The 27,975-nt window shown below is 51.5% G+C and overlaps 2 protein-coding genes across 2 annotated transcripts in view; one reads left to right on the top strand and one right to left on the bottom strand.

Moving 5' to 3' along the window:
- BOC (BOC cell adhesion associated, oncogene regulated) overlaps positions 1–17,085 on the top strand; it is a 34,694-nt gene extending 17,609 nt beyond the window's left edge. Inside the window, exons 4-18 of the mRNA XM_081088470.1 lie at positions 1,186–1,329; positions 2,961–3,254; positions 3,576–3,848; positions 4,868–5,175; positions 8,798–8,957; positions 9,298–9,408; positions 9,877–10,083; positions 10,431–10,612; positions 10,983–11,088; positions 11,393–11,515; positions 13,282–13,500; positions 14,190–14,425; positions 14,631–14,707; positions 15,247–15,440; positions 16,323–17,085. Coding sequence (XP_080944596.1) covers positions 1,186–1,329; positions 2,961–3,254; positions 3,576–3,848; positions 4,868–5,175; positions 8,798–8,957; positions 9,298–9,408; positions 9,877–10,083; positions 10,431–10,612; positions 10,983–11,088; positions 11,393–11,515; positions 13,282–13,500; positions 14,190–14,425; positions 14,631–14,707; positions 15,247–15,440; positions 16,323–16,510 — 2,822 coding nt within the window. The 3' untranslated portion in view covers positions 16,511–17,085. The remainder of the gene's footprint in view (positions 1–1,185; positions 1,330–2,960; positions 3,255–3,575; positions 3,849–4,867; positions 5,176–8,797; positions 8,958–9,297; positions 9,409–9,876; positions 10,084–10,430; positions 10,613–10,982; positions 11,089–11,392; positions 11,516–13,281; positions 13,501–14,189; positions 14,426–14,630; positions 14,708–15,246; positions 15,441–16,322) is intronic.
- A 1,254-nt stretch (positions 17,086–18,339) lies between these two features.
- Positions 18,340–27,975, bottom strand: part of CFAP44 (cilia and flagella associated protein 44) — a gene marked incomplete at its 3' end in the record, with an annotated part of 124,576 nt that continues 114,940 nt past the window's right edge. Inside the window, 4 exon segments of the mRNA XM_081085985.1 lie at positions 18,340–18,458; positions 18,461–18,623; positions 21,690–21,824; positions 24,765–24,925. Of these exon segments, the coding sequence (XP_080942111.1) occupies positions 18,340–18,458; positions 18,461–18,623; positions 21,690–21,824; positions 24,765–24,925 (578 nt within the window).

The raw sequence follows: 27,975 nt of genomic DNA, 5'->3' as shown, positions 1-27,975 counted from the left end.
TGTACGCTAGGCCAAGTAGACCCTACTGACTGGACCCCACAGCTCAAAATGTGTAACTTTAAAAACATGTACATTTTAAAATATTTTATTAACTTTTTCTGGTTATGAAAGGAATGTATGTTCACTATAGAAAATACAGAAAACTGTTTTCTGGAAGGGTAAAGACCCGAGTCCTGCCCCTCGAAATAGGTGGAGACTGCGGGAAGAACATCGACCTGCACCAGCCCCAGCGGGAGCCTGGAATGGCCCCTAGAGGAAGCCTGCCCAGCCCACAGGGGCAGAGCTTCTCCCTATTCTGTCTGATATTTGCCTAAGTAGCTCATCCCCAGGGGCAGGCCGGTGCCAGGCTTAGTGAGCCTGGATATAGGGACACCCCGACTCCCAAGGCAGGCCCCCGGGAGCTTGGAGTGGAGGGCCGGTGGTTTGCCTGCCAGGAAGCTGGACACCACTGGTGTGTCCAGCAGTGTGAGCTGATCTCCTGCTGAGAGGAGCTGAACCCAGCCCTGCCCCCCCCCCTCAGCCCCCCTGACACCCCTGGCCTAGAGCACACAGCCCAGCAGGCCAGTGATGCAGAGGGGAGAGCTTCTGCGGCGTTCATAGAGAGCGTGGGGTTGGGGCCAGAATGTTCTCCCCGTTGCAGAAATTCAGTAGTGAGGTGGCTCAGAGCTGCGACTGACAGACGATGGCAGGTTCTGAAGTGAAAGCCTGCCCTCCTGTGGGAATGACCTCTTAGCTCCCAGGGGTGCATCAGGGCCCCTCGAGACAGACAGCGGCCGAGGCAGCACCCATTGGGCCACTTTACAAATAAGGGAACCCAATCTGTGAGGTTATGACCTTGCCCGAGATCACACCGTCAGTACAGGCAGGTCCAATGCCTGAGTCCAGGTCTGGCCGACCCCATGTCCTGCTGCCTCTCGCCAGCTTCCTGACGTGTGAAATGCTCTTCCACAAATCTGTGGGCTGACCTGGGGGGAGTTACCAGCCAGTTAGCTGGCTCCTTAGTTGTTTTGTTCCCTGGCATTCTGTCCCCCTGGCTTCCAGGTTTTATGGGAGAAGAGCACGTGGGGTGGGCTTGCAGGGACTCAGGTGCACATCTCGGCTCCTGCCCCGCCCATTTGTGGGAGCTGTTGGGTGTAGTGCTTTAGGCCCAAACTCACCCATGTTCCCTTCCTGTTCTTTCCTCAGGTAACTACCTGATCATGCCTTCGGGGAACCTCCAGATCGTGAACGCCAGCCAGGAGGACGAGGGGATGTACAAGTGCGCCGCCTACAACCCGGTCACCCAAGAAGTGAAGACTTCGGGCTCCAGTGACCGGCTGCGCGTGCGCCGTAAGGGGCGGGGCCTCCCTGGTGGAGGGAGGGGCCTGGGCTCCAGCTTTGTGTTCCCCGAGGTGGGGGTGAGGGTTGTGGGGCTCCAGCTAGTGCAGTGGTTCTCAACCTTCCTAATGCCGCGACCCTTTAATACAGTTCCTCATGTTGTGGTGACCCCCAATTTCATTGTTACAAATTGAACATAATTAAAGCATAGTGACTAATCACAAAAACAATATGTAATTATATATGTGTTTTCTGATGGTCTTAGGCGATCCCTGTGAAAGGGTCGTTCGACCCCCAAAGGGGTCGCAACCCACAGGTTGAGAACCGCTGAGCTAGTGGGACATCCAGGACTCAGCCGGGATGGGGGCACCTCCCGAAGTACCCACCTCTCACAGCCCAGCCCTCGGGTTTGGCTCAAGGGGCTGTGCCTCCTGCTCACTCACCTCAGAGCACTGTGGGGACCACCCCCCCCCTCACTGTGCCTGTGGAGGGCTTTCGTGCATGTGTAACTTTCAGAGGAGGGGGTGGCGGGATGTGGGCTGGGCAGGACAGTCGCGCTCAGCAGCGGGCAGCGTCTGTGTGAGAAAGACATGCTGCCTTGTGCCCATGTCGAAGCCACCATTCTGCACTGCGGACGTTTGCCCAACACCTCCCCCTGGTAAAGACCGTGGAGGCCCACACAGCCCCTCATTTATGTGAAAACAGCTGCGTTTGCTGAGCGCGTTCTTTGCGCCAGGCTCTTTCCGTGGAGTCACATCTTAAGGTGGAGTTAGGTTTTAGAGTCGGCACCAAAGGCAGATTTGCTGTGAAGTTCATGAAGCAACATTTCAGTGGTTCCTCACCCGCCTAATTGAGTATCTGTAATTTTGTATTATTTTCCTTAAAGACGGCTTCCCAAGCTATATGAGTTCCAGGTCGTACAGAACCTGGTCTGTCCCTGGTTGGCACAGAAAGCAAAATCACACCTGGCAGTATGCCACCTGAAGGTCCCGAGGAAGATGGCACGTGGGGGAGCAGCATGCCTTTCAATACGTTCAACCGTGTCTCTCCCCCAGCCTTGAAAAAGTGTGGCTGGCCGCTTCCTCAGCTGGGAACCTAATGAAGTAGTTGATTGGAAGACCTCACAATAGGAGAAACACTCATCTTTAAACCATAGGTCCTGCTCATCTCAGCAAGATGCTCACGGGAGATGCTGCTCACGCTGTGGGAGACACTTGGGTTCTGAGACCTGTGTGTGGGATCCGTGGATCCATCTCTTCCTGTCTTAGAGTCCCTTCCTGGGTGCAAGCAGGGAAAACCTGCACCATTTAAGTGTTCCTCTGGCCACCCCTCATCCTTCTCTCCTCCGACACACAGCTGCCCCCACACACGCTTGGCCGTGATGCTACGCCACTGCAGTCTCATTTCTTATTGTAACAACTCCCGCAGGAAGTCCTTGTCTCGCGTAAGAAAACCAAGGCCGAAGGGAATTAAGTGACTGGCCCCACTTTACGTAGGTCATAAGCTCCTGAAGGCTATTTGATTCCAAATCCACGGTCTCTGGGACTGCCTCCTGGGTCAGGGCCACCCAAGGTCGCACAGAAGGGGCCCTCCACACCAAGTCCTGGTCCCACACGCTGTCCTTTCCCCCCCATCCCCACCAGGCTCCACGGCCGAGGCCGCCCGCATCATCTATCCGCCAGAGGCCCAGACCATCATCGTCACGAAAGGCCACAGTCTCATCCTGGAGTGTGTGGCCAGTGGGATCCCGCCTCCGCGGGTCACCTGGGCCAAGGACGGGTCCAGTGTCTCCGGTTATAACAAGACGCGCTTCCTGCTGAGCAACCTCCTCATCGACACCACCAGCGAGGAGGACTCAGGGACCTACCGCTGCATGGCCGACAACGGGGTCGGGGAGCCCGGGGCGGCGGCCATTCTCTACAATGTCCAGGTGTTTGGTGAGTGTCTCCTGCAGACCTTCTTCCTCCTTGACCTTCCCTTTGGTCTGCTTGGCCTGTCTAGAAGCTCCTAACCCCAGCTCAGGGTCACGTCCCTTCTGAGAGGCCGCGTGCCGAGTGAGTGACAGGAGCACTGAGAGGCGGAGGCTCTGGATCCCAGGGACTAGGCGCCCCTCGGTGCCCTGTCCTGATGTGGCTCTGGTGGCGGAGACGGAGGCCTTCCCTTTCCTCTGTCAGCAGCCAGGGGAAAGGGGGAGCCTTCCTGCCTGGCGTGGAAGGGGAGACTCCTCTTCTCTCACCCCTGCTCTGGTTTCCCGGCAGAACCCCCCGAGGTCACTGTGGAGCTGTCCCAGCTGGTCATCCCGTGGGGCCAGAGTGCCAAGCTCACCTGTGAGGTGCGCGGGAACCCCCCGCCCTCAGTGCTGTGGCTGAGGAACGCCGTGCCCCTCACCCCCAGTCAGCGCCTCCGACTGTCCCGTAGGGCCCTGCGCGTGGTCAGCGTGGGGCCTGAGGACGAGGGCGTCTACCAGTGCATGGCCGAGAACGAAGTTGGCAGTGCCCACGCCGTGGTCCAGCTGAGGACCGCCAGGCCAGGTGAGTGCAGCACGAGGGCCGAGAGTGGAGTGAATACTCACAGAACCCTTCTCTCCAAGGGAATCTAAAATAGAGCCCCGATGTGTAAAACCAGTAAAAGTGGCTTTCAGTTGTAAGTTCAAATTTATATTAACTTATTAAAAAGTCAGAAGTGAAGGTTTTCACTAGTGAAAATGATCCATTTAGCTGTTGTATTATAATTTAAAAATATAATTTAATCGTTTTGTAGAATCTGTGGGTTCATAGGGTTCCATGGAACCCAGTCTGACAACCCCTGCTCTGGAGCAAAGGAAAGCAATTGGATTGTTAGCTTGATTCATTTCCATTGACACCTATAGTGACTGAGCAGTAACTGTGCTCAGCACTGGACTGGGTAGCCTGGGGAACATAGAGAAACATAACACAGAATTAGCCTCAAGAATTTTTTCATGGAGGAAATAATTGGAGAAAATACAATGACAGAGAATGAAATGCTAAATCATCATTGTCAGATGCCAGCCTCCCGTGGGGCAGGCAGAGTCCGTGGACGCTCCCTGAAGGAAGTGTTGCCCTGGCTCCTCAGATTCCCAGGGGCATTTACAGTTGGCTTTCCGTCTCCCGTTTCCAGGTCAGTGCAGTGGAGAAGGAGAAGGCCCGTGTGTGCCATGTGCTAAGACTCCCCAGTGTGGGGCATGCCCCCAGCCCAAGTGTTAGGCATGAGAAAGAAGGCACGGGGTTCCTGCACCCCAGGAGCAAATAGATAGTTCACTTCAGATGTGGAGTCAGGAACACAGACAGGTTGCAGACACGCTTGCCTGCCATGCCTGAGTCATGGCAAGAAGCCTGGACGTGGGGCACCAGACTGCCTTTCCCTACTGGAGGGCAGAGGCATGACCCTCTCTCCCACGGAGCCTGTTGAGTGGGCTGATGGCCATGTCAGTCCTGCCCTGAGGGCTCTTCCTGCCCAGCAGGTCTTCTCTCAGCTCAGCAGGTGACCAGGGGACTACCACCCTCTTCCGTCCCTGTCTTTCCTGCTCCAGGCACAACCCTGAGGCCATGGCCCGATGCTAGGCTGGACACTGCCACACCTCCCGTGCCACCCTCCAGACCAAGAAGCCCCGACCAGATACTGAGGGGGCACCCAGGGCTCCCAAGGCCTCCAACGTCGGTGCAGCCAGCTTCCCCGCAGTGCCCTGGAGAGAAAGGGCCGGTGGCGCCCGCCGAGGCACCCGTCATCCTCAGCTCACCCAGGACCTCCAAGACTGACTCTTACGAGCTCGTGTGGCGGCCTCGGCATGAGGGTGGCAGCCGGGCACCGATCCTCTACTATGAGGTGAAACACCGCAAGGTATGGTGCCTGGCATTGTGCCCACCTCCTCTCAGCCTGGGCGGGGGTCTCTGTTATCTCCCTGCCCCTGAGCTCCCGCCGCAACCTGGACGACCAACCCCACTACTGGGCACGACCTTCCATCTCCTCCAGGGGACTTTCCTACCACCTCCAGGAAGAGGGTGGTGCTGGGCATTTGGGACCCTACGAGGCCCAGGAAAAAGCCATGCCTTTGCCTCCGGGTCTGGGCTTCCCGGAAGCTACCACCACCAGCTTCTGGGCCCTGAGGGAGCGAACAGTCTCCCTGTTAACCATCCCCGGCCCTCCCCTCCTCGCTCTGCCATTTGTTGTTGATGTTGTTCTGTTTCTGAACCAAGCTAAGCTCCGCTGGGTGCATACCTGCAGGAACCCGGGCCTGGTGAGCGAGCTCTAAGCCAGGAAAACAAACATTTGTGAACAGTATTTCTCTGAGGCCTGTAAAGCGCCCTCAGTTCTCAGACTCGTGGCTCGGGTTTGACAGGCAGGCGTTTGAGCTGGAAGCACATCGAGTTGCTCAGACCTTGACAGAGGGGAGTCTGTCCCGTAGTGTTTGGGGAGCTGTTGGGGTACGGGACGGAGCCTTCCAGCCCGCCGTCCTGCACACTGTGTCCTGGGAAGCAGAAAGGGTCCCTGAGCTGTTATCCTCACGCAGGGCTGCACTCTCACTTGCTCCGACCCTGCCGTTCCCTGCAGGAGGATGTCATTGCAGTCCGTTTCCGATCGCCCCCCGTGCATGCTACCTTCTCTCTAAGGTCATTAGACAGTAGGCAGTTATTGTTTTCAAATGGATTTTAAAAAATCTTACGCGTCCTAATGCTAGACTTTCTTATGCATTCATATTTTTTTGCTCGTGAAAGTGCTGTGTGCACTTGGAAGAAGAATTTGGTTAATATATGAACGTGGAACTAAAAGAGTTTATCAACTCTTCTTCCCCCTCTAAAAACGAAAGCCAGCCCTGCGGGGAGGAAGGTCTGGCTGTGCAGGAACCGTCTCCCCCACTGGACACGCGGCCCCTCTGTGCCTGTCCCCCGAATGTGCTCAGGACAAGTCCACAGAGCCTCTGAGGGGGTCAGAAAGACACCTCGGGCAAAGCTGCCTCCCAGCTGGGGGCCAAGGCAGGCAGTTCCTTATTGGTGCTCGGCCTGCTGGCCGCCTTATTGCCAGCCAGCAAAGGGGTGAATACATTTGTAACAAACAGCAGCATTGTTCAGCCCAGGTTATGGGGCAGGGCTGGTCCTAATCCTTGTTTCTCTGTGTAACTGGACACCTCCACCTCGGAGCTGTAGACAAAGATCAGGGCAGGCCAAACGCTCATGGTCCCCAGGAGATGGCAACCAGCATGAGAGCAAGAATAATATTTTTCAGGCCAAGAGGTGGCCACCAAATTGCCTCGCCAGAGGGCTGGCTGGCAAAAGCCAGGCATGGCGATCCGGAAATGCCAGGCTGGGGTGGCACCCAGCCTCTCGGTGTGTGTGACAGTGACTAATTACCGTTCCATTTCTTATTTTCATTTCTGGTCCCAGTGGCAGTGTGAGGCCAGGCCTGGGAAGTGAGCAGACACTGCCCACTGGGCCTCGCTTCTATAGAGCCAGCCTGTGGGCACTTGGAGCTGTTAGGTGGGCACGGCCGCGGCAGAAATGATGTCCCAGAGGCTGTTCCTTTCTTCTGGGACTAACGTCTTCAAGATCCTCACATCAGAAAGAATTTGGACATAAAAAAATATCAGCATTTGGGTTGTTTCTTCAGCCCCTTCTCTTGCTGGAGCCTGCGAGCCCTTCAGTGCTTTTTCCCGTTTTCGCACGGGGGAGTGGCTTCATTTCCTGGTGCATCTGCAGATCCTGGCTACTGTGTTTGGGTTTCCAGCACCGCCGGGGATTCTCAGTTTGTAAAATCTTCTCCCCCTGGAACAAATCCTGGAAGCCTGACATTAACGAGCCCGGGCCCTGCCTGGCCCGTGAATAGCAGGGCTTGTTCTACTTTGGAATATTCTTCTTGGGACTCAGAGCTTCCCTGCCAGCTGTTTAGTCCCTTCAGCAAACCACACCTCAGGCTCCAGCAGGCTCTCTGAGACGTGCACGCCCGCAGTTAGGTCTGTCCTGGAAGGTAGGGTGGCTGAGAGCAAGCAGCCTGGCCTCTGAGCATCGCCCTGAGCCTGAAGCGCCTGTGTCGTTGTTTTTTCTTTAAAGAGCTGGGAATGTGACGCCATTACTATTCATCCATAATCCTGACAACTCAGCCACACTTTTTAAGTTCTAAGCAAGGACTGAGGGCAGGAGCAGAAAAAGGAGGTTTGAGATGGCAGAACCCTCACAGAGCGGAGGGTGTGGGGCCGTAGGGAGAAGGGCCGGGCATTTGTTGGGAACCTGCTGTCCACCCAGTTCAAAGCTCGACACTTTACACAAATCACCAAATTTAATCTTCAGAATCACCTGAGAGACCTTATTTGCTTCATTTTACAAATGAAAAGGCTTGGGATCAGAGAGGTTAGAGAACTTGCTTATGTTACACAGATAGTAAGAGAGACAACCAGGATAGAACCCAAGATTTTATGACTCCCAGATTGTTTTTCTTTCTAAAGAGGTTAAGACTGTGAGCATGCACTCACTGGGGCTGTGGCCTTTGGCAAATTACTCATCTCTCTCAGGCTGTTGTCATGAAAGCACTGTATAGCATATATAAAGTGCTCCATGCCTAGCACCTGGTAAATGCTCAGCAAATGCAGCCATTCTACAGGTACTGCTACTTTTACCATCATCCTCATCTTATCTATTCTAATAATATAGGAATGTGCAAATTGGCTGGGACACCACCACGTAACAACCAATCAGGACAGGGGCAGGGGTGCGGCAGAGAGCTCTCAGCACACCTGCTCCAGGGGTCCGAAGGGCGTGGAGAGGAAGGGAGAGCAGATAGGCAGTTAGGGGGATCAGGCCAGGAGGGGAGAGCAGATAGGCAGTTAGGGGGATCAGGCCAGGAGGGGAGAGCAGATGGGCAGTTAGGGGGATCAGGCCAGGAGGGGGGAGCAGTTAGGCAGTTAGGGGGATCAGGCCAGGAGGGGGGAGCAGCTAGGGGGATCAGGCCAGCAGGGGAGCAGTTAATGGCATCAGGCAGGCAGGTGAGTGGTTAGGAGCCAGTGGTTCCGGATTGCGAGAGGGATCCCAGATTGGAGAGGGTGCAGGCCGGGCTGAGGGACCCCCCCCCCACCCCCCAGCCTGCATGAATTTCGTGCACCAGGCCTCTAGTTAGAATATAAACTGTTTGCTTTAAATAGAGCAAAGAGGAAGAAAGTAAAGTGAGTTTTTCAGAAAAAGAGGTCTTCGGAGAAATTCCCAGCAATGTCAGTGAGGCCTTTTGACCCTCCCCACTGGGTTTTCTTTGATGGGATCATTAGATGAGAGAGGAGGGAGCCTGACTATACTGTCCTAGAGCCAGAAGGCTCAGTTGTACTGCACTCTGCTGTACCACTGCTCCCCCAACCTGCCTTGTTCTCCTCCCACCCACCCCTCCTGCCCTCTCGGCTCAGGTCTGCTTTTCTTGCAAATCACAGCCACCAAGAGCTCCCAGCCAGAGGCCAGTCCTTATGACCAGCCACCTTTCCCAGCAGGTCACAAACACCTCTGATGATTGGACCGTCTCTGGCATCCCAGCCAACCAGCACCGCCTGACCCTCACCAGACTGGACCCCGGGAGCTTATATGAAGTGGAGATGGCAGCTTACAACTGTGCAGGCGAAGGCCAGACAGCCATGGTCACCTTCCGAACGGGTGAGGGTCAGTCGTTGCCCCAGCTTGGGGTTCCCATGGGCCTGAGAAAATCCTCCCAGGCTCAGGTGAGACCACCGTCCCCTTGTCCCACTACTCACCACCCTTCCAGTGCCTGCCTCCTGTGGTTTGTGTGCCCAGACTAAGGCCCCACCTCTCAGCAGGATGCCACCAGCCAGCCTCTCTGGCACCCCTCAGGCAGAGCGGAGATCAGACCCCACTTCCACTGCCCTGCATTACTTGCACCTCCTCGTCTGACCCCCTGGCAGAAAGCACTCTGAGGAGAGGGAGACCTAATACCGCGTGCTCCCTCCCTGGCTGAGCTCAACCCGTTTCTACCCAGGACGGCGGCCCAAACCTGAAATCATGGCCAGCAAGGAGCAGCAGATCCAGAGAGATGACCCTGGAGCCAGCCCCCAGAGCAGCAGCCAGCCAGACCACGGCCGCCTCTCCCGTAAGCCCCCAGCAACCCCCAGGGGTAGAAATGATGCGTGCTCATAACCGAAACCCGGTCCACAGCCTCGGGCTCACTGCTGAAGGACGAATGGGCTCTTGGTTCTTCCTGGTGTCTCCCCACAGTGAAGAAGTACAGATTGAAGCTTTTCAGATAAAACCCTGGAGTCCAGTTCTGGGGTTGTTGACCCTGTGGGTGCAGAGGCAGTGGAGGGGAGAGCAGGTGGCCATTGGCGCCTCCACACTCTGACCTGGCAGAAGTATGGCTTTCGGGAGTCTTAGCCCTAGGTCACCTCCTAGGTGACCCATCCAAGGTGACCCCAGGACGACCCAGTGCAACCACCAGGGAGGGGAGGCGGTTTGGGGAGGAACGGGTTCCTATCAGGAAGAGGCCAGGTCAGGTTGCAACACGACCATCTTCTCACCGTGTCTTTCTCCTCCTTCCTCCCTCATGAATGGTTTCCCTCAGCCCCAGAAGCTCCAGACAGGCCCACCATCTCCATGGCCTCAGAGACATCGGTGTTTGTGACCTGGATCCCCCGTGGGAATGGTGGGTTCCCGATCCAGTCCTTCCGTGTGGAATACAAGAAGCTGAAGAAAGTGGGGGACTGGATGCTAGCCACCAGCGCCATCCCTCCGTCCAGGCTCTCAGTGGAGATCACAGGCCTAGAGAAAGGTAGGGGCCTGGCCACTGACCTCCTCTTCCCGTCCCCACTCCCCACCCTTCCCCCGCACTGCCCCCTAGCCACCAAGAGGAGAACGGGAGCTGTGGGGGTTCTCACTGCTCATCCTCCACCCACCTCTAGGATCCCATGGATGCTCTGTGGTGCCTCAGTTCCACAAGCCCTCTCTCTCCCTTTCTGATGAGGGTGGGAAGTCTCCTGAGTCCTTTGGGGTTTGCTTTTGGGGAAGGTCTGCCCAGAAGACACCCCCCGCCCAGGTCCAGGGCCTGAATGATCTGTGAGCAAGTCGGAAGGTGTTGCCCAGCTCCTGGGAGGGATCAGTGAGTGTCTCTCTCACCAGGCACCTCCTACAAGTTCCGAGTCCGGGCTCTGAACATGCTGGGAGAGAGCGAGCCCAGCGCCCCCTCCCAGCCGTACGTGGTGTCGGGCTATAGCGGCCGCCTCTATGAGCGGCCCGTGGCGGGCCCATACATCACCTTCACCGACGCCATCAATGAGACCACCATCATGCTCAAGTGGATGGTACGTGGCCTTGCGTAGCCCGCATGGGGAGGCGGGCGGAGCTCGTGTTGGGCAAAAGAGAACCACTTGTCTTCCCCAGCCTTTCCCCTTAAGTGTGTCTGTCCATCCATCATCATCCCCACCCAGGCAGGCTCAGAGGGGACTTAACTCTTTGGGGAAATGTCCATTTGTTTCTTGTCTCCAAAGGCTGGGGGACCTCTGGGCTGAATATAGCATTCTCCAGACAGCTTTGGGGATGTCATCAGAAATGCCTGCCAGGGTCCCCCCGGGAATTTTGAACTGTAGGCCGGGGGGAAATTCCCGTCCCCCATGGCCGCACCTGGTGATCTCTCTGTTCCACTGTCAACGTGTTTCTTCTCCTTTCCCTAAGTATATCCCAGCCAGTAACAACAACACCCCCATCCATGGCTTCTACATCTACTACCGGCCCACGGACAGCGACAATGACAGTGACTACAAGAAGGACATGGTGGAGGGTGAGAAACGCTTTCGTGTGACTTGGTTTCCTCTGTTGGCACGGGGGGTCTCGGTGTTGGTGAAGGTGTAAAGCCTGGGCTGCTGTGACACACAGCATCTGTGCCCCATATCGTCGTCTCTTTCATGACTCACTTGGCGTCATCGAGTTCATAAACCCGCACGGTTCCTTCCCATGGTGATGGGACAACAGGTGATGGGGCCGGTCATGGCAGCCGCCCCACTACCCAGCCCTGAGTCTGACTGCCCGTGGAGACCAGGCAAACCAGATCCACGTCCCCATGTGTGACTGTCTCTCTCTCCCAGGGGATAGATATTGGCACTCCATCAACCACCTGCAGCCGGAGACCTCCTATGACATTAAGATGCAGTGCTTTAATGAGGGCGGCGAGAGTGAGTTCAGCAACGTGATGATCTGTGAAACCAAAGGTGAGGTTGGTGGGTTCTGTGTCTGTCTCTGTTCTGTGTGCTTTGCTGGGTGTCTCTTGCCCAGGAAGACTCTTTTTCCAGGTGCCCCTAAACTTTGTCATTCTTAACCTTTCATTTGCTTGCGCCTCATATTAAGTACAGATGGCTTGCTACATGACGGCTACAAAGAACTTGGGAACTCACTCCTACATGAGCTCATGGAGTGGAACCCGTTCTTAGGTTGGAAACTTTCTATAAGCACTTTATTCCTATGATAACATTTGATGCTAACACTGGTTCATTTACTTAATTAACTCCAACCCCATGAGACAGAAAAGGAAATGATATACCTTGACCCAGGTCAAGCGGCCAGTTAGTGGTAGAGCACACTTTGGGCCAAGTTTGTCCAGTTACAAGCCCAGTCTCTTTCTCTGCATTACAACATGTTAAACATATTCACATAATAATTTATTTCCACATCGGTCAAGTGGATAGATACTGTCTCCTTTATGCAAACACTGAAAGTGTGTAAAGCAGGTGTATTGCAAAGAACAAACTCAGGAGATCGCCAAGGAATAGAGACGAGAAAACCCATTTTCCTTCATTGGCAACATCTCTCTCCAGCTGTGCCCTGCTTCCCATCACTTGGCCAGCACTGCCTGCCCTCTTCCATCGTGTACAGTGCAGTGAGGGGCAGATCCACCCAGGACCAGAGGTCTTGTATCAGAGTGCCCAGGGCAAAAAGCAGAGCCCTCACACGGGTTACACGCTGGCCTTTGGAAAGGATTGCATCTTCGGGGGGACTGAGGAGGGAGTGGCCTAGGGGACTGGACAAACCTGCAAGGACCTCCAGGCAGTTAAGTACATGGTCCTGGAAGGAGGGGAGATGGCCCTGTGGGCTGTAGGAGGGCCATTGTTGGATTTGTTTGCTGAGGAGTCACTGGTGACTGTGCCGGAACGGGCTGAGGGGAGAGAGCAGGGTGCGGAGCACAGGTAAAGAGAAGGATGGGTTTGGGTCTGTTTTCTGAGGAAGTGTCATTAGGCTGAAATCATGGGAACAGATGAGGGTGCACAGAGAGTGCCGACCGACAGGGACCAGGAACACCTCCCAGTGTCTGAGGAGAAGCTGGAAAGGAGAGAGCAGGAGGAGAGAGAGGAGCAGCAGCAGCCAGAGGCCGGGGTATAGCAGAAGGCTGCAGTATCAGAAAGGCCAGGGGACGGCTGAGAAGAGGGTTGACAATGTCAGATGCACCTTGATAGCAAACCCTGAGGAGCTCACCATCCTACCTTGTTACCTTGGGATCAGCGTTTCCCAGATCCTGTCTGCCCCAGGGAGTCCCACCCAACACACCTATCCTCCTGCTCTGCAGCTCGGGCTCATGCCTGGTCCTCTGCACCCCTTAACCTGCCAGGAAGGGCAAGTCCGTGGGTGAATGCCTCCTTTCCCGGTTCTCCTGCTGGTTTCCTGCATTTGTTATACTTTCTTCCTGAAGTTCCCCAGCTCCTCTTTCAGGAAATCCCCACACCCTGCTGCCCAGCGCACCCAGCCTGGCTCCGGGCTTGGCTCACAACCCTCTGATTGTGTTTTGAAATACAAGGTCCAGTTCTCAGTAATCCCAAGTTTCACAATAGATGGCAAGGTCCTGCTGAGCTGGGACACCACGCTCACCCAATAAAGGGTTTCGAAGCCCCATTTCCCACACCCATGGAATCGGGATGTTTGCTGTTTGTTGTGAACGAAATGTCAGAGAAATCGATGCTGATGGGAGTCTTGTTCACAATTACAGCTCGGAAGTCTGGTCATCCTGGCGGGCTCCCACCCCCAACTCTGGCTCCACCTCAGCCGCCACCCCCTGAAACCATGGAGCGGCCGGTGGGCACAGGGGCCATGGTGGCACGCTCCAGCGACCTGCCCTACCTGATTGTGGGGGTCGTCCTGGGCTCCATCGTCCTCATCATCGTCGCCTTCATCCCCTTCTGCTTGTGGAGGGCCTGGTCCAAGCAGAGTGAGTGAGCGGCCTTCCCCCACACCAGGGGAGGAGCCTAGGGAGGGAGGGAGCCCCCTCCCCGCCCCCCCCCCCCGCCCTCCAAGGAGGCCTCTCCCCAGGGCAGGATCAGAGGTGCCTGCTTCCCATTCACTGGGGCGCAAGCTCCTGGGTCCCCAGAGGGCTTAGGGAGAGTCACAGAACACCCCAGGACTAAGTCCCTCCTCCCAGCTCTCGGACCTGGCAGGCAGAGGAGAGTGTGAAGAGGGGGAGTTGGCCCTTCTGCATCTCGGGAGCTCAGGACTCATCTGGCTCCAACTCCTTTTCACACCCGAAGCTGCTGCTCTGACTGTGCTCACACTTACCCACCTCTCCCCGCCAAACGTTTCCTGCCTCTGCTCTGGGTCCAGGGCTGCGCTGCACTCCCCCCTTCCTACGGCACATGATCCATCTTGCCTCCCCTAACTATTGCTCCTTGTGCTCGCTCACCTCCTCCTCCTCCTGAACACTTGCCCCTGTATCTCCTCACCCTCATCTCCACTGCAAAGGAAGTCGCTGTTAGGGAGACATGAGTAGCGTGAAGAAGTTTGCGAGGGAGAATATTCTCGTCTCTAGGGCGGTGCCAGCTCCCTGCCTCCCTGATCTGACCCTGTGCTCAGGAGTTTTCTGTGGTTCGTGTGGCCTCAGCAGACCTCTGTCCTTCCTTCCAGAGCATACAACAGACCTGGGTTTTCCTCGAAGTACCTTGCTGTCCTCCTCCTGCCAGTACACTATGGTGCCGCTGGGAGGACCTCCCGGCCACCGAGCCCACGGGCAGCCCTACCTCAGCGGCACCAATGGACGGGCCTGTGCCAATGGGGGGCATGTGAACAGGGGCTGCCCTGCGCCTGCCACGGGCCACCCAGGCGTGAAGTCTCCGCAGCGCTGTCCCGGGGCACGGCCGCAGGTAACGCATCCCGGGTGCGGGTGAGCGGGTGCGGCCGCCCTGGAGGGGAGGCTGGGCGCCTCCTGAGGCTGCCTGCCTGCCGGCCTCCCGTCCTGGACTGCGGGCCCGGCTTCCTTAGTCAGGAGCAGCTCATCCTGCTAGAGGATGCACGGGGACGTGTCCTGGACGCCGACATGACCCTGCCATTCCCCTTCCCTTTGAGCAGCAGGACGACACCAACCACCTCCGGAGGCAGCCCGCTCCTGGCGATGGGCATGGCGCCCACAGTGCCCCGCCTCCCAGGTAACGGGCCCTCCCACCCCTGCATCTGTCTCCGGTCCCAGAGCTCCCTCTCCCTGTAGGCCCTCAGGTTCAGCACCAGCCACTGAGAGGCGGGGCCCGCTTCGCGAAATTCCTCATGCTCCTCATTTCTTCTAGACTAAGGGGTCCCCGCATCTGACAGCCTGCTCCACTGCTCCCCCCGCCCCCCCACGAGGGGGGTAGTGTTTGCAGTTACGAAGCCCTTTCTGCTCTGGAGCACGGGTCAGCCTCTCAGAATCTGCCCCCCACCTGGCAGGCTGCGGAGCCAGGCACTGCTGGCTTTGCCCAGACACCCCTGACCCCACATTTTCTAATACACTTAGGACTTGCATGGAATACAATGGAGAGAGGCCAGAATTACCCGTGGAAATGGTGTGGCACCTCTCGATGTTCATAAGGGAGCCGCCCCTGCCCGTCTGGGCCCTTTCCCCTCTGGTGTTCTTGACAGGGAAGCAGCTGGGCGGTGGGGGCGTGGACCCACCCTGCCCACACCTCACTCCCATTTGGTCTCGTGCACGCAGGGGAGCCAAGGCCAACCCAGACGAGGCCTCTTTCCTGTACACACTGCCCGGTGCCTCAACGCACCAGCGGCTGCAGACCCCCCAGGACCGCCACCCACTCCAGGAGCAGCCTGCTCCAGCCAGCCAGCCCGGGATGAGGCGAGGACCCCAGAATCCGGGGCTGGAAGCGACATGGGACCCTCTTTTTCACCCAGGTTTGTGCCGGGGGCAGAGCAGGAAATTAAAGAGGCTGGAGGTAGCATGAGGTAGGAACCCACATCCCAGGAGTGACTTGGAGGAGGGGGGCGCTGGGGAGAAGTCATTGAAGGTGGTGCTTGGTAGGGAGCTGTCCGTGGCTTTAATCAGGAGAGACGAGGAAGGACAGGGGCTGGCCACCCTCCCTTCTGCCCGAAGGCCTAGCTGATGTGCAGGGGCCTACCGGTCGGGTCCTTCTCCACCATCACAAGCCTCGTCCTCACAGGCTGAGGAAAAGGACACCATCCCATTTCAGAGAAAGACATTTTTTGGTCTCTGCATTAAGGCCATTCACAAATTCCTACTGCCTCTCATAAGAAGAGGCGCTCTCTAATCATGCCAAAATACCTTGTTTTGTTGGGTCTTGTCTCTTAATTAAGGACTAAGGTTACATCAATCATTCGGGAGCCAAGTTCTCACAACCATCGGAACTCTCTGTGCTTCCACAGAACTTTCCTCCGTGGGGCTCAGTGCACACCAGCCCCTCCCTCTGTCTTCCCTGGGCCAGTGCCTTGGAAATCAGTGGATTCTTGGGTGGGTGCCGGCTGCTGCAGAGGCTTGGGTCATGTTTCTTAGCCTCCGTGGTGTGGCTATAGGTCCACGTGCAGACCCTCAACCCTGCCTCTGGGAGATGGAATTCACCTCCTAGAGCCAGGCCCGGCGCCTCTGACACTGGATGGGCTCCCCTGGGGGAATGGACTGTGTGTGGGGTGATCAAGACCAGAAATCACCTTGTCATGGCTGTAGGTTTCTCTCTCCTTTTGGACGAGTGTGGCCAGTGCCTCTGAGTGCCGCTTCCTGGACAGTCAGGATGTTAATGTTTCCATTCTCTCTCCCCGCAGGGCCCCCGTGCTGCTTGGGCCTGGCACCGGTTGAAGAAGTGGACAGTCCTGACACTTGCCAAATGGGTGGAGGAGAGTGGTGCCCCCAGCACCCCACGGGGACCCACGGAGGACAGGAGCCCGGGAGGCAGCTCTCCCCCAGCCCACCAGTGCACATATCTTTTGAAACACCACCCCCCATCATTTAGGCAGAAGCCAGTATTTCAGAAAGACTATTATCGTTTTTAAAGAGACAGAGGAAATTGGTATTTATTTTTCTATAATAGCCATATTTATATATTTATGCACTTGTAAATAAATGTATATGTGTTGTTATAATTCTGGAAAGACATAGGGACTCCTACCCATGGAGGTATGAGAGGTTAAACAAAGAAGCCACCACATACCAGGGGCAAACCAGGAAAGAGGAGCACGGACTGGCCAGCACCCAGACCAAGGAGGCGGCTCAGAACCTCTGCCCCGGCCCGGGGGGCTGCAGAGGCCCAGAGAGCAGCCGCCCGAGGGAGGACGCCCGCTCACTGTGCGTGAGGAGCGTGCGGGTAACGCAGAGGCCAGGGGCGCGCAGGCTGCAGACACCTGTGAGGGCGGCCAGCTCTGGTGCTACAGGCAAGGTCTCCAGAAGACGCCCGTGAGAACAGACTCAGATGTGTATAGTACTATAAGCATTAACAGACCTTCCAGAATCAATAATCCGCGGCAACATCGCTCTGTAAAAACAAACACTGTAACTTCTAAATAAATGTTTAGTCTTCCCTGTAACCTTCAGCTTAGTCATGAGTGAGTCAGCGTTTTCCTTAGATGTTAGGATTCAGTCTTTGAGTATCTGAAGAGAATACCCACTTGGGCTGTTTTCAGATCAAGGGATGAGATCTGGAAAAGATAGATGTCTCTGATGTTTTTGTCTGTAAATACGGAATGTCGGTTGTGCTTTTAGTAACGTGGGATGCATTAGTAACTGCTGAGTCCAGGAGGGAGGCAAGCGTACAGGAGGCAAGGAGAAGCAGAGTCAGTTCTCCTGACTGCACTGAAGGTAAAACTCGGGTCAGGTCAAGGAATGGAACTAATCATTTCTGTAGCGGTCTGTGTGTGCTGAAGACCAAGTATTTAAGAGCTACGCTACACAGGTGGTGCCTGATACATTCCCTTCCCTTCTTTCCAAAGATACACCAACACTGCCAGGGGAGCTGACTCACCGCTTGTTTAAAACCCGCATTTACTTACTGCTTGCTGCCCATCCATAGGATCCTTATACCTGGGACTAGATGGAGGCTGAAGCTTGCAAGGCCTCTTCTCAATCTCAGTAGAGCTGAGTTACAGATGAAATGCCTCTTGAGACACACAATCTCATTAAGAGGCATCTGGCTTCTCACTCCTGTCATGAATTTGATGAGCAAGATGGTAGGAAAGCCCCAGGACCGATGGCAGTCTAGGACAAGTGCTCCCTCTGCTGGCCAAAAGCAGTAGCGTGCCAGCTGGTAGATTGTTACCCCCTTTTTCCAGCCAAAGCTAAATTGGAAAAACTCATCAAGATGCAACATGACTTTCAGAAAAGTAGAATTTAAAAAAAAAATTTAAGAGAGGAAGTGAAGGACTATAAGCAGCATGCAAATGATAGGCAAGGGGAAGTCGAACAGGTAAGAGAAATAAGATGTGACTTCAGACACAACCTGGGTGAGGGCTAATGCTCCCAATCTTCATTTAGCTAATCCATGGGGCCCTCAAATCCAGGCTGCTACTCACCTTCTAGCCCACTGGCTTTAAACAGCAACAGAAAAGGGACCAGCTAACACTCTCAATGCTAGCTTTTCTTGCCAATGGCTAAAAATTCAGATAAAACAAACACAGACACAAGTTTCCTAAAACGGGGCATATGAAAGATGCTTTCTTAGTATGAGACACAGCCTTCTGAGACTTCACGTTCAATCCAGTTGGTTCCAAACAAATGTGAAATGGCTCAGCTCAATGACAGATGTTGGGCATTACCTGGCTGGATCTCGTTTTAGACTTTTAGGTCCATTCACTTCAAAATAACAGACTGTCGCAGGAGACAACTTCTGGGGAAATTTATGTCAGAAATCTTGGGTGGATTTGAGACAAAAAAAAAAAAAAGGAAAAGGCACAGGGGCTTCATCTGTTCTCCGGTGGGAACTTAATGGGTGGGAGGATAACGCCGCCTTTCTTGCGCAAAAGAGCAATCTCTTGCTTTAAGGCCAGAATCCTTTCCGCCTGGAGTTGGATCAGGTGAGTGACCTTCTCTCTGGCCACAATATCTGCTCTCCGAGGGCCCTGGAAGGCATTGCCCTGTTGAAAGAAAGCATCTCCTTACTTGAAGCATCATGTTGGCTGAGAAAACGTCTGTTCTTATATGTTCTTATATGGGAGTGCCTGCCTTAATCCATTTAAACAGCCATTGCTCCTTCCTTTAAGGGGCTTGCATTCGTCCACTGAAATCCCACCGTTAGAAATGTGTTCCTTTGCGCTAACAAACAACTCTTAAAATGCAAATATCCTTTAGATGGGTAAGCCGCCACTTATACCTTGGAGGGCTTATCACTGGAATCATAAAAGACAAGGTGCCTCCTTTTTCTATACAGCTCATCATCATATTTTATTTTCTGAAAAGAACATCACCTTTATGTCCTGCCCTAGCCGGTTTGGCTCAATGGATAGAGCATTGCCCTGCAGACTGAGGATCCTGGGTTCAATTCCGGTCAAGGGCACTTAACCTCGGTTGCAGGCTCGATTCCTGGCCCTGGTCAGGGCAAGTGTGGGAGGCAACCAATCAATGTGTTTCTCTCACATGGATGAGTCTCTCTCACATTCTTGTTTCTCTCTCCCCCCACTTCCCTTCCACTCTCTAAAAATCAATGGAAAAATATCCTCGGGTGAGGATTAACAACAACCAAAAATCATCTGTATGTCCTTATCTGATTTCAGCCCCTGTCCAGCCAACTCCTGCTCATGCTCCAGACCTCACTTTCAGGGAGGCCTTCTTTGCCCCATGGACTAGGCTCGGGTCTTCTGCTCTGTGTTCCATCAAAACAGCCACCTCGTGTCATTGGAATCAGCAGAGCGCGCCATTTAAAATGTATGACATTTGACCACTTTTTAACCTAAAGAAAGTGGCAATTTGTTATGGTTCAACCTAAATGTTTGATATATTTCTTGCGAGATCCTGGATCTCACCACTGTACCCAGCACTCACCCTAGAGCTTGTTACCTAAGTAGATGCTCAATAAAATTTGAACATGAGCTAAAGGGCAGGACATTACCACCCAGCTGGTCTGCACTCTCTGCCAGGTGCTTCATTTAATCCTCACAACAACTGTGAATTCGATGGTGGTGGTCTAGTTTTACAGAAACTGGGACAGAGATGCATGAACTGGCCCAAGCGATTATATTATTAAGGACCGGAAGCAGGGTTACAACCAGGTTACCTGAAGCCAAAGGCCCATGATTTGTCCATTACCCTCACTTACGATGGCAGACCTTCCTAGCAAATAGGGGTTATCATTACCCAATAGCTCCTCTCTTGCCTGCCTTCACTGTAGAGGCTGTGAAAGCTAAACACTAACATCACCCAGTTTCTCCTCCAGCTAGGGTTGGCTGAGTGAATATAAGCAGAAAACTGGTGCTTCCTTATGAAGGCAAAGAAGTGGCTGGCATGTGGATGTGAAACATGGACCTGACGCAGCTGTTTTGTGACTCTGAGGAGAACTTCAAAGAATCAGAGAGAATCACAGAGATGCTGGCCCCTGATATCACAGATCCACTAAATCAAACCCCTTAAGTCGTCTCTAGACTTCTCGTTCAATGAAAAAAAAATGAGCCCTATTTGTTTAAGCTACTTTCAATGGGGCTTTTGGTTACCGGCAGCTAAATGCTTGTACCAACTCACCAGTCATTCCAGGCATCATTTTAAAGGCACCTTAATTTTCCCTCATTCTCCTCACCATATCCAAAAAGTTTTTGACTAATCTTACTTGGGAATTTCTTTTGACACTAGCTAGCTTCTCACCATCTACATCCCAATGCATGCCTCGACTGTCGTAAGAATAAGAACAGCCGAGTCAGCTTTGGAGGAAGACAGACCTCGTTTTAAAAACTCACTTCCTGTGCATTAGCTCTGAGAGCTGAAGCAAGTTACTCCCTACTCTGAGCTTTAGGAAGCAGTGTTTGGAAGATTAAATGAGATATCCTTTGAAAAGAGACTGCACGTGTCAAGATATACTGTAAAGATACACTCTGTAAAGACATATATGATTAATTTTCCCATCCAACTGATCTACCTCCAAACTCTTCTCAATGTATCTGGACTTGTCAAAGCACTTCAAGTCAACAAATGTTTACTGACTGCTCACTCTGTGATTTTATTTGGGTGTCAACCCTCTCCAACACTGCCTTGATTCTCCACTCACAAACTCTTTAGTGGATAAAGGGTCCTCGGTATTCTGATTCTAAGCTTCCTCTCAAATCTAATGTCCACTTTTAAGCTTTCCAAATCCTCTCATTCTTTCTCCGTGGAATAAACCATATTCTTTCCTCCTTTTGGCCTTGAACTTAGACTAGAGATCTTAAACTCAAGCATGCATCAGAGTCCCCTGGAAGGCTTGTTAATGTGGTTTGATGCCAGGACTCCCCCGGCCCCCCAGCTTCTGACTCAGTAGATCTGGGTTATTTCTAACAACCTCCCAGGTGATGCTGATGCTTTCCTCCGGGGAAAGCACTCCTGGCTGAGGCCACTGCCAGGTGCTTAAAGAAAACCAAGAGAAACAATAGGCAGTTTTGCAAAACCTATTGCAAGGACATGAACTATAGTTCATTCAGAATAGGTGTTGGGTTCCTGGAGGGCAAGACTTGAAGGATGAATTTCATTAAATAAGTAGTATCCACCACAAATTAAGGAACACAATGTTAGGCTCAGTAAATATTATAAAGAGCCATTTGAAAGCCCTAAGAAGGAACAAGTGCTTTAGTGAGGCGACACGTGAGAGCCCACAAGTCAAGACGCCCACTTTAGGTTAAATGGAAGGAGCAGATATTGGAAATGGATGTTAGGCGCCAAATTCAGGGAGTGTATTAGTACTATTTATACCTAAATAGCCTTATCTCTCCAGGGCCAAGGCAAACCCCATAGATTAGCATTTATGTAAGTTCATGGCCCCAAGATGCTCACGATGAAGCTAGTTCCTCAGGCTCCCTGTGATGGGGCCAGTGTCACATCGGTGTTCTCAGGGACTGGCCTGAGGCGAGAAGCAGGCTACTAGTAAGATCAAGGTTTGCTGAAATGTGCCAGCACTGAAATTCCCATGAACACTACCGCTACCGAACTTGCCCATGCAACAGAGGGTCCGAAGGAAAGCATACCTGCTGATTCTGGAGCGTGTTCAACCGAGAATCAAGCTTCTTCTTTTCAACACATAGATCATTCATCTGGTGGAGCTTTCTGGTGTGTTCTTTTGTCTTCATCATCAGTTCCCATCGCACTTGAGCAATCTTTTCCTACCAGGGCAGGAAGATGCAGAATGGGTGACATGAATGAGAGGAAATAGAGAAACATGAATGTGCAGATTTGATCAAAGCCATTGGGCAAACAAAGTGATGTGCACATAGAAAAATATAACCAGAAGTCAGTATGAAAACGCAGCCAGAAGCAACTGCATGGGGTCTAGTCTGATTACAGAAAAGATAAGAAGACTGTAAGTATGATCAAAGACAAAAGTAGGCAAAATCAGACAGACATCGATATCACTCCATTGTTGAGGAATGAATTAGTATGCAGACTGAGTGCTGGTATTCACTAGTTAAAAGGGAGAATGATAATTTAAGCAGAAAACTTTTAGATGTTGCTCTTTCCCCAGTCTTGGCCCAGGATCCCCCAAGTCCCTGAATGGCCATACATCTGCTCGTGGCTTTCCTTTGTTCTCTTAGTGCTCCAATAAATTATGTTAGATTGCACATATCCTGTCTAGCATTCCCCTCATGGAGACCAATCCTATCACATGAGCACTTCAACCATTTACTTCTTCACAGCACAATGGCAAATCCTGGATTAAAAAAAGGATAAGACAAGAGAGCACTGGCAACCTCTCCACCTCCCCTATCTACTGATGAAATTCGACAGTAAACTGAAGAAGTCATAATGACTTGTAGGCTATGAAATTGCCATAAAAGCTCCTGTCTTTGAATGAGGCTGTACCTGGGCACTGCCTCGCCTCATGCTCTAGGAATGACATAGGCATGGACATCTTCTAAGGCCCTGCCAGCTAACTAGTCCTCATCTTGTTATAAAATTTGTTACCCAGAGTTTAATAATTTCCAAATTGTAACAGCATGTAAATGCTATATAGAATAACACAATTAGGATCCTCAGAGTATAGCCGTTCAGTCTCTAACACTGTTAGAGCATTTATACATGAACGTTGACCTCAAAATGAAGCCTTTCTGTAATCATGCCACTTTGCCATCATATTTACATGCACCCTGGACCCCAAATGCCAGTGCTGGTGCCTTCATCCCAAGGTGGCCTAGTTCCTAAGGGAACGGTAAGGAGGCAGAGCTAGGCTTAAGGTCAGAAGCTCCCACTGGGGATCGAGCCCACAACCCGGGCATATGTGCTGACCAGGAATTGAACTGTGACCTCCTGGTGCATAGGTCAATGCTCAACCACTGAGCTATGCCGGCCAGGCCAAAGTTACACTGATACATATTCTTCTCCGGGTTTGCATTTTCTTATTTTAACAGTATAATATATTAATTGGTAGTTTAAATTTTTCTTTCTCAGGACTTTGAATGAAAGCCAATAAGCAAGGACACCAACTGTGCATACACTGTTAAGGCCCTTGGCCTCAGTGGCTTCATTTCCTGGAACAGACTACAAATCATTGGCGCTAAACACAGATATTGCCTCAAAGACAAGATAAAAATCACAGGTCATTGGAGCTGAAAGTGACCATAGAAGCCACTATGTCTAACCCCTCATTTTATACAAGAGGAACCCGAAACAAAGAAAGGTTGAGGGACTTGCTTGGAACCCAAGATGACTATGGAAAAGCTTAGTCTGAGAGTTAACGCAGCACGCCATCCACCACCCACTCTGTAAGGACAAATTCTCTTCATGGGCCCATTTCTATCAAAGAAGAGCTTTGAAACTACTGAAACAAGAGGTTACAATCAATTCAAAATACATATTATTGATAGACTTTTCCCTCCAAAGATGATAACTAGAAGACATAAATGCTTACCACATGTCTAAAACACAGGCCTTAAAAGAATATTAAAGATCAATAATTTGTTCTGAATAACTTTCAAGGTCTAATTTATTAACAATGTTATTCTGACTATCGAAAACCCAGGTAATCCTTCCCAGATTTCGTTTTTCTAGATGTCCTTTTTTCCTGATCATAAAAGGAATATATAAAAATCTATATATAAAAGTCTAATATGCTAAGTGTCTGATCGAGTGGTCGACCAAACGCTCAACCACTCGCTATGACGTGCACTGACCACCAGGGGGCAGACGCTCCAACTGGTAGGTTAGCTTGCTGCTGGGGTCTGGCTGATGTGGATTGGGCAAGATGGGCCAGACACACTCTGGAGCCCTCCCACAGTCCCCTCTTGGCTGGCTGGCCCCAATCGCCCGGACGGGGACTGGGCAAGATGGTCCTGATTGGCTCCAAACGGGACTGGGTGAGATGGGCTGGACATGCCCTGGAGCCCTCCCGCAGTCCCTCCCTGGTCCCGATGGGCCCTGATTGGGACTGGGCAAGATGGGCCGGACACACCCTGGAGCCAACCTCCCGCAGTCCCTTCCCGGCCTCTAAAATATTTCTTCTAATTAATTTCCTTTCAATGTGCACAAATTTGTGCACTGGGCCTCTAGTCTATAATAATAAAAGCATAATATGCTAATTAGACCAGACAGCCAAATGACCTTCCGGGAGACCTTCCGGATGAAACTGGGGCTGCAAGGGCCTAGGCAAGCCACCACGGCTGCGAGGGCCAAGCCCCTTGCACAAATTTCGTGCATTGGGCCTCTAGTCTATTATAATAAGCCTGAAAATACAAGAACAAATGAAGAAAATGAAGCAGCCATATCCAACAAAAGTCAAAGATAATATTGGTAATATTTCAGCATATTTTAAAATATATATGTATGTATTACTATATAGCTATAATATAAGCTTACATATTAAAATAATATTATATATACAATTTTATATCCTGCATTAGACCATATGCATCTTCCTACTGAATTAAAATTATTTCCAAGACATAAAAAAAAGATCAGAAGTTCTCAGTAGAGGGGTAGGATGGGGAAGTGGGGCTCACAGACCCGCCTTCAGCTATGCAGATGCTTCACAGGAACGGCATACAGCTCTCCAGGACTCCTTGCCTCCACCTAGACTGAACCGAAGTAGGTCAGGTGCCCTCCGACCTTACCTCCCACTGCTTTATTTCCCGGGCATTCGTTATCTCCTTTCGAAGTTTCTTGATCCTGAGCTCTTCAAGTGTTGTATTCACAGAAAGGGTCTGAAGAGCTACGAGGTCTATCACGCGGCCAAACTTGCTGATCATCAGATCGCGGACTGTTTCTTCCATTTCTGAAAGAAGACAGTCACTACCAGGCTGTGCAACCGCTCCCATTGTTACCAAGTGGACAATACCAATAACAAGAACATCATCAGGACGGGCTTTTGTAAGATGGAAAAAGATTTTGTTACCAGTTGATTTTTCCTCTCTAACTTCTCAGCTGCTGTTCTCTTCACTTAAAATGCTCATTCCTGCATTATCTGTTCATCTACTTCAAAACCTTGTGTGAGCCCAGCTGGTGGGGCTCAGTGGTTGAGGGTCAACCTATGAACCAGGAGGTCCGGGTTCAACAGACTCATCTTCCCCACTGGCTTACGCAACCTGACCTGCCCCTCCTCAGACTGCTAATGGACTCCAACTAGATTATAAACACGTCCATTTGTAAGTCTTTTATTGTTGATCGCTATAGTATCAGTGTTAAGAATAGAGCAGGCGTTTAAGAAAAGTTTCCATCTTACTCCAAGTAAACATGAAAGTCTTGTGGTGTTTCACAGGCCCTGCATGGTCTACCCTCCCTGCCGGTGTTAGCTCTCCCACCTCCTTTCTCACACCTCGCTCTTGGGTTACTCCTTGGCATCTCAGATATGCCAGGCTCTCTCCCATCTCGGTTCCCACAACCTGGAAGGCTGTTTCCCAAATAGCCACATGGTTCACTCTGTCCAGCCCATTTTCTGAAAGCAAGCAGGAGACCCGTGGGAGACATGTCCAATACACTCAGTTCCGAAGGTGTAACTAACAGCAGGTCCGGGTCCTCCGGCCGGGAAGAGCCACATCTTACCAGGCACGTCACCTTTGCAGAGAGCTCTTCCCATCCTCCTAGGGACCTCTCGCTGGCTTTCCCAGTCCTTTTTAGTGTGTTTTTTTAACGACTATATCCAACTGACCTATAAGGTATTTCACTTGTGTTTGTTGTCTTTCCCCAATGTGAGAATGCTGGAACACCTGGGCAAAATCCCTCTGCGGGTTCTGAGCGCCTCAGGAAAATGTGATCTTGTTAGGAAACCTTCTCAGTCACAGACCACCTCCAAGTGAAGTCTGAAGGCCCTGGGGTACAACGTGATACAGTTCTGTGGTGGCGCAGAAACTGTCTTCAGGTATCATTGTTATGGTTTGTTATGGTTGAGTTGTCACAGGATAAGTGACTAGGCTGCCATTAGGCACAAACCAGGGAGGGCTACTTGTTTCTATTCTGTGTGAGGAGGGACACCATCGATGTGTGTAATGCAGTGGCCATGACAACCGGTGATGCAAATGAAAGGGTTAAATTACTTGCCCAGTGTGGCTGGCCTATGGCTGCCCCTTGGCTCCCCTCCAGCTCCATCTGAGGGGGTAACCTCTCCCATGGCAATGCGCTACAACATGGACTCTGGTCCTTACCATCCCCCTGTAGAGCCAACCTAATGCCCTTTTGACTCCATCAGACCAACTAATTTTCACTGGGGACATCAAGGCTTCTGGAACATGCCACCCACCTTCCCCATGTCTGTGAGCTGTGCCCTCCTTGGAATGGAGGAAACGTAACCCTTCCAGCGCCATGCCCTAGACCAGTGATGGCGAACCTATGACACACGTGTCAGAGGTGACACGCGAACTCATTTTTTTGGTTGATTTTTCTTTGTTAAATGGCATTTAAATATATAAAATAAATATCAAAAATATAAGCCTTTGTTTTACTATGGTTGCAAATATCAAAAAATTTCCATATGTGACACGGCACCAGAGTTAAGTTAGGGTTTTTCAAAATGCTGACACGCCGAGCTCAAAAGGTTCGCCATCACTGCCCTAGACTCTTCTCTTCTTTCCTGGCGGGGAGGAGGCAACCACATACCAACTGTGGGGTCTCTCATCACTGGCTACAGGAAAGGAACTCACTCTAGTTTCATACTCAGAATTAGAAATCACTCTTTAACCAGATTCACAACTTGCTTTCAGAAAATGGCCTGGAGGTGAGAGAACTAAAAGTCACTGAATAAAACTCCCACACTGAGGAACTATGTTTTATTTTATTTTAACTAACACTCCAAAAGTGTGATACTTCATTTCATTTCCTTCACACATTTTCCCAAACTTAGTTTCCCCAAATTGAAAGAAGCTTCCTCACTTTTTATTTGTTTATTCCTTGGTTTGATGAATAGTACTTCCAAATATAAACAGCATTCATGGGCTACCGAAGCCAAAGGAACGTGAAGCACGTGAGAAACACGCGTACCTCAAGGTTTACACCTGAGAGAACTCTGTGTCTCGAATGAGTGTTATGCAAACATGGAGCACTAACATGGACTTTTTAAATTTTATACTTCAGCCCCCTGGAGGGCAGCGCCATCCGCACTGTGGGAAGTGGCCTCTATAAACCCAAGCAACCTGGACTAGTTGACCACTATATTCTCCCTTTTTTGGTTTTCTTTAAAAAATCTATTTAATTGTAGCAAAACACACATGACAAAAAATGATTTAAAGGATACATTTTAAAATGTACAGTTCTGTGGTATTAAGGTAGATGCTACAGTAATATTATTTTTATTAAAGCTGAAATACTTAATAACTTACACATAGATTCCATATATTGGATATTACAAAAAAAGTTAAGATAATAATCTTTATACTGCATCTTATACTATCCAGTTCCAGATGGATTAAAAATGCAAATGTGAAGAACGCTACTAAAAGAGAAAACTATAAAAAAATCTTTATGACCTCAAAACAGAAAAGGATTTCTTTTAAAAAAAAATGTTTTTATTGATTTGAGAAGGGAAGGGAGGTTGAGAGATAGAAACATCAATGAAGAGAGAGAATCATTGATCTGCCTCCTGCATGGCCCCCACAGGAGATTGAGCCCACAACCCGGGCATATGCCCTGACTGGGAATCGAACCATGACCTCCTGGTTCATGGGTCAACACTCAACCACTGAGCCACACCAACTGGGCAGAAAAGGATTTCTTAAACAATACACACACACACACACACACACACACACACACACACACACACACTGCACAAAGCACAAATAAATAGAAAAAATGAACTATATTAAGATTTAAAATGTCTATATCCCCAAAAGA

Source organism: Myotis nattereri (assembly GCF_964212035.1).
Source record: "Myotis nattereri genome assembly, chromosome: 3".
NCBI lineage: Eukaryota > Metazoa > Chordata > Mammalia > Chiroptera > Vespertilionidae > Myotis > Myotis nattereri.
Note: the sequence above shows the minus strand (reverse complement) of the source record. Positions and strands in the feature narration are given on the sequence as shown.